Source organism: Otolemur garnettii, unplaced genomic scaffold (genome assembly GCF_000181295.1).
Source record: "Otolemur garnettii isolate 467f Iridium unplaced genomic scaffold, OtoGar3 scaffold00142, whole genome shotgun sequence".
In the NCBI taxonomy this organism is placed as follows: Eukaryota; Metazoa; Chordata; class Mammalia; order Primates; family Galagidae; genus Otolemur; species Otolemur garnettii.
Genome location: NW_003852537.1, coordinates 3,263,025 through 3,269,185, shown reverse-complemented (window position 1 = coordinate 3,269,185; position 6,161 = coordinate 3,263,025). Strand labels below are relative to the sequence as shown.

General features: G+C 38.0%; 1 protein-coding gene across 2 annotated transcripts in view; it reads right to left on the bottom strand.

The window, feature by feature from the left end:
• USP42 (ubiquitin specific peptidase 42) overlaps nucleotides 1-6,161 on the bottom strand; it is a 45,706-nt gene that overhangs the window by 20,682 nt on the left and 18,863 nt on the right. For both annotated transcript variants that reach the window (XM_012810772.2, XM_023518602.1), the window contains 4 exons: nucleotides 5,233-5,335; nucleotides 3,348-3,415; nucleotides 2,264-2,334; nucleotides 717-799 (listed from right to left, as the gene is read on the bottom strand). In XM_012810772.2, coding sequence (XP_012666226.1) covers nucleotides 717-799; nucleotides 2,264-2,334; nucleotides 3,348-3,415; nucleotides 5,233-5,335 — 325 coding nt within the window. The remainder of the gene's footprint in view (nucleotides 1-716; nucleotides 800-2,263; nucleotides 2,335-3,347; nucleotides 3,416-5,232; nucleotides 5,336-6,161) is intronic.

Here is a 6,161-nt window from a genome sequence, read left to right as displayed (position 1 = left end):
CCACAATGCCCCGCTATTTTTTTGTTGCAGTTTGGCTGGGGCTGGGTTTAAACCTGCTACCCTCGGTATATGGGGCCGGCATCCTACCCACTAAGCTATAGGTGCTGCCCTTACTATTTCTTTTAAACACTCTAAATTAAGCTCCTAAAAGGGGGACTCTAGATAACAAACAAATATATGGAACTGGGATTTGTAAAATAGGTTCTCTTAACTTCACGGGGAAACAAATTAATGAACAATCAAAATTAGAGGTATTAGAAGACACTACCCCAACCTCCAGATACATACCACTAAAGAAACACCCTTAACTGTCCTGGGAAAAAATGACTCCCTACTCTAACCAAACCCTTTCACAATAGGAAAGTTGAGGAAAATGCTGCTCAGCAGACATGCCATCCTGAGCTGCACTTATAAGGCAGTACTAATACATGGTGTGTGAACCACCTAACCTCTCTCTTCCCATCAAAACCTCCCAGTAATGACCTATCAGTTGCCCAAGGGCAGAGAGTTGTACATCTTGAAAGAGTGTTAACATTGAGATACTACAGGCCCTGGCCTTTGGATGATAGAGACCCAGTGTCTTCCTAGATGGTATCATAAGTTAAAGGGAACCCAGAGGGGACATTCTGACACACCAAACTCTTTCACATCAAGCCTCCCTACCATCCCCACTGAGCAGATAGCAGCAAGAACCAATAAGTCACCACCAATCATACTTGCTGCACTTGTACGCATTTTCTCCATCAAGCTGTTCTGGCTTCACAAATTGCTCCAATGCTTTGTTAACAGTCTGAGCAGCCTAGGAAGAGAAGCAGCATAAACACCACATTATCACATATGGCCATTTTGCTGAAAAGAAGAGACAGAAAGAAGTCTCAAAGATATAAAAGCAAATTAGGAATTTTTATGTAAAAAGACATTTTTCTTTATTATGATGGTCATCTTTACACATCTACACATCAAATTATTTCCCTTCCCATTAAAAAATAAGCAAAGTAAACAAAAATACCTAAAGAAGCTACTCACTACTACTTCACTTAACATAGCATAAAACTAGAAGCAAACCAAAATGCTGCCGACAAGTATTTAGGCAGATAAATTATGGTATATCCATTCACTGGACCACCACACAACTGCCCAAAGAACACAACTTATATAGAAAGGTCTCCAACCAGAATTAAAGGCAAACAGCAGGTAGCCAGACAGACATTAGGCATAATCTCATTTTTTGAAAAGTAACCAATATATTCTAAAGTAGTGTATATTGAACCGTTAAAAAGAATTCTTAGGGATAGCATTTTATATATATCTGAAATACAGTATTTCTCATCTTTTTTCCCCCACCCCACCCCCAAGTATTTCTCATTTTTATCATAAACATGTATCTCACTGGTAACAAGAAAAATGGAAGTGTAAGAACAAAAAGCTTAGAAAGTACAAGAAATAAGTAATGACTATGTTTGGCTAAGAAAGGCATCAGAATATGGTTTTTATATTAAAATGTATCAAATGAAAAGTCACAGGGTAGTAAGATTGTTCTTTTTTTTAATTTTTTTTTTTATGAAATCATAGTAGTGTACAGTAATACTATCTTGGGGTACAGTATACTGTTTCTGTATACAATTTGAAATACTTTCATCCAACTGGTTAACATAGCCTTCATGTCTTTTTCTTTGTTATTATGTTAAGACATTCATATTCTACAAGTAGAGAGATTCACATGTACCCTTATAGGATGAGTAAGATTGTTCTAAGTTTTGTAATTTGTTTGTATGTTTTTGAAAGGGTCTCATTCTGTTGTCCAGGCTAGAGTACAGCGGTATCATCATATCTCACTATAACCTCAAACTCCAGGGCTCAAGCTATCTCCCTGCCTCAGCCTCCCAAAAAGCTGGGACTATAGAGACCCGCCACAACACCCAGCTAATTTTTTCTATTTTTAGTAGAGATGGGGTCTTGCTCTTGCTCAGGTTGGTCCTAACTCCTGAGCTCAAGCAATTCTCCTGCCTTGGTCTCCCAGAGTGCTAGGATTACAGGCATGAGCCACTACATCTGGCAGCATTCAACTGCTATACGATTTTTTTCATGATGCATACTACAAAGCTTGAATAATCACCTCCAAATAAAATCTTACCATGTTTAATTGTGCAATTCATATTCTTTAACAAATGTAGTCTAACTTATAAATGAACTATAAATACAAAAGGTTAATATAAAATGACATTTTTAATAACTTAACCACCGTAACAATTACCAAATTTACCTTTATCTCCAATGTTATATCGAGATATGGGTCAAAAGTATCTGAAACGCCCTTGCAATTTAAACATTTGACTGAAATAAAAATAAAATGCAAAGGATAAGCAGAGTGCAATCATTACAGCAGCACCAACTAACAAAATGATGAAAGACAAGTACTATTTCCAAAGTAAAAATTAAAGTATAATTTTTCTCCTATCAGATTGAGCAAAAACATTTTTCTTTTTTTTTGTTGAGGCAGTCTCACAACGTCCCCCTTGATAGAGTGCTGTTGTATCACAGCTCACAACAACCTCAAACTCTTGGGCTTAAGTGATTCTCTTGCCTCAGTCTCCCAAGTAGCTGGGACTACAGGCACCCACCACATCTGGCTTTTTTTTTTTTTTTTAAAGACGGGGTCTCATTTTTGCTCAGGCTGGTCTCAAACTTATGAGCTTAGGCAATCCACCTGCCTCGGACTCCCAAGCTCTGGGATTATAGGTGTGAGCCGCCGCACCTGGCTAAAAAATTTTTTAAGTTTACTATACACAATGTAAGTGAAAGTGTCATGAATTTAGCCCCTCAGATAACTGGGAGGAATATAAATTAGTGTAACCTCTTAGAAAGACATGACAGTATTAAAATTAAAACACACATACCCTATGATCCAGAAATTCTGAGACTAAGAATTTACACTACATATGTGCTTTTATATAAAGTAAGTATACACGGATGTTCAATGAAGCACTGATGATTATAACAACAACTGCAACAAAATAGAAATAACCTAAATAGCCATCAAGAGGGGACTAAAATAAATGGAATACTATTGCAACTATGAAAGACTTTGTTAAACCTATGTGTACTATAATGCAAAAAGCTTGCTAATATTAAGAGAAAAATGAAAGCAATACATCTCAGTTTGTTCACACACAGGAAACTACTGGAAGGATAAACTACAAACTGGTATAGGGGTTGCTTTTGAGGAGAAGGGACAGGAATCTGGGCTGGAAAAGGCATGTACTTTTCATTACTAACCCTTTCCTATGGTTGCACTTTTTTTAACCACATGCATATATCACCTAATCAATTTTTAAACAAAAGTTTACCTCTAGATCGTAGGTATCCTCCAAATATCTGACAAACGAATGTGGTAGCCTGGGTGTGTCTGTCTAATCTGAAAAAAAAAAATCAAACAGTAATAAGAGAGATGAGTTCTACAAAATCTACATAGATGCTATGACCAGATTGTAAAAGCATGTACAAGGCCGGGCGTGGTGGCTCACGCCTGTAATCCTAGCACTCTGGGAGGCTGAGGCGGGTGGACTGCTTGAAGTCACAGGTTCAAGACCAGCCTGAGCCAGAGTGAGACCTTGTCTCTAAAAATAGCTGGATGCTGTGGTAGGCACTTGTAGTCCCAGCTACTTGGGAGACTGAGGCAAGAGAATTGCTTGAGCCCAAAAGTTTGAGTTTGCTGTGAGTTATGATGCCATGGCACTCTATCAAGGGCGACAAAGTGAGACTCTGTCTCAATAAAAAAAAAAAAAAAAAAAAAAAAGAGGCTGAGGCATGAAGCTCTCTTTAGCCCCAGAGTTCAAGGCTACAATGAGGTATGACTATATCATTGTACTCCAGTGTAGGAGACGGAGAAAGACTGTCTCTTAAAAAATAATAAAAACTGCCCAGCTAGCTCAGTCAGTTAGTAAAGCATGAGATTCTTAATCTCAGAGTCATGTAAAAATAGTTGGGTGTTGTGGTGGGTGTCTGTAGTCCCAGCTACTCAAGAGTCTGAGGCAAGAGAACCATTTAAGCCCAAGAGTTTGAGGTTTGGTGGCACCTGTGGCTCAAAGGAGTAGGGTGCCAGCTCCATATGCTGGAGGTGGCAGGTTCAAACCCAGCCCTGGCCAAAAACTGTAAAAAAAAAAAAAAAAAAGAGTTTGAGGTTGCTGTGAGCTAAGATCATGGAACTCTATTGAGGGTGACAAAGTGAAAACCTGTCTCAAAAAAAAAAAAATGTTTAGAACTGAATAAGAATTCTTGTTTCTCAGCCTTTGGCTAAGATCAAGTATAAAAGAATAAGAATTTAAATCAGAGAGCCACAAAAAATAAAAAGATAGTATGTGTGGCAGCCAGAGAATAGCCATGAGTGACCAGAACACAGTGAGGGTTTGAGGAGTGGTAAGGAAAAGAAGTAGAATAATAGGAGCTACGTAATAAAGGGACTTCAAGATCAAGGGAAGAATATGGTCCCAAAGCACAAAAAAGACACCCTTAGCAGACTGTGAACTGAGCAGGAGGTTGGCTTGGGAAGGCAGACTCCTTCAAGTCTGGGACCCTGCTAAGGCTTCCCAATGCTGGGGCAGTGGGAAGGCAAAGGTTTACCAGGTGAGTTCAGCAACAAACGGGTTAGCACTTATCTAATTGTCTCCCCAATCGTCCTCTTGAGTCTACATTTAAGTCTGAATAAGCTATAGGAATCAGTAACTAACCAGAAAGAGACAGAAGCAGGAAACAAATACAGATTCCAAGGCTGGAAGTCAACAAAGAAAATGTCAGGCACAATTAAAAAATGGCAGCAGCTAGTTGTAGATCTGCAGAGGTACACTGTTACTCAGAAATTAAATAAAAGCAAGACTACTGTTCATTTTCTGACATCTATAGTTGAGCAAATTCAAACTGTCATGGTAGGCATATCTTTTTAAATTTTAACCATTTTAAAATAACGTAAATCAACTGGGAAGAGACTGTACAAAGCTAAAAGGTGAAATGAACATGCATCTATGAATTTTCAATATAAAAGGCAAAAACTGCCAGACACGGTGGCACAGGCCTATGTTCCCAACTACTTATGAAGCTGAGGAAGGAAGATTCCCTGTGCCCAGGAGTTCAAGACCAGCCTGGCAATATAGCAAGACCCTGTCAAAAAAAAAAAAGGCCAAACTTAATTTTGATAACCAGGGATGCAAAATGAAGAAATGACTTTATTGTACTTACTTATTGCTGCCATTTAAGCATGCTTTTTGCATAGCATCAACAGTGTACTGAAGAAATTCATGGGCATCTTCTTGGTTTCCAAAACGGAAATGTCTAGCTATACCTATAAAATTTAAGTAGACACAAAGGCTTCATCATTACATATATGCCTATGATATACCCCCAAAATGTATCTTTTATGACAATTTCATGATTTGACTATGTGTATCCATGGATGTATGTACACACACACACACACACAATGATATTTTCCTTAACAACAGATTTGAAAATATACACATGCCTGCTATATACATATATATACAAATAAATACGTGTATAAAATAATCAACATCTGCCCTGCCTAAAATTATGCCAGACTCCAATGTTTTAAAGATTTTTGCATTGTCTACTGAGGACTATCAATAACGCCAAGAACCAATTTAATACCTCCTCAATCCTCAGCAGCTTTTTAGGCAAAAGGAGTATAATTTATCACCGTATAATTATGCACCCCACAATCATCCAGCTAGACACCAGATTAAAAGTTAGAGATTTTTATTTTTATTTATTTATTTATTGAGACAGAGTCTTACTCTGTTGCCCAGGCTAGTATGCCGTGACATCACAGCTCGAAGGCTCAAGCGATCCTCTTGCCTCAGTCTCCCGAGTAGCTGGGACTACAGGGACCTGCCAGAATGCCCAGTTAGTTAAAAGTTAAGGTTTTCAAAATCTGCATGCCTTTATTCCAACTCAATTAAGATAATGTAAAAGTTTACTGGAAAAACACATAAAATGCATAAGAAAATTTCATGAAATCTACTGATTTAAAGTTTAAAAACACAAAAAGCAAAATAAAACCACAAATTTGCTAAGCTATGAATTTAAATCTTTCTTTAAAAATACAATTCCAGGCTCGGCGCCTGTGGCTCAAGCGGCTAAGGCGCCAG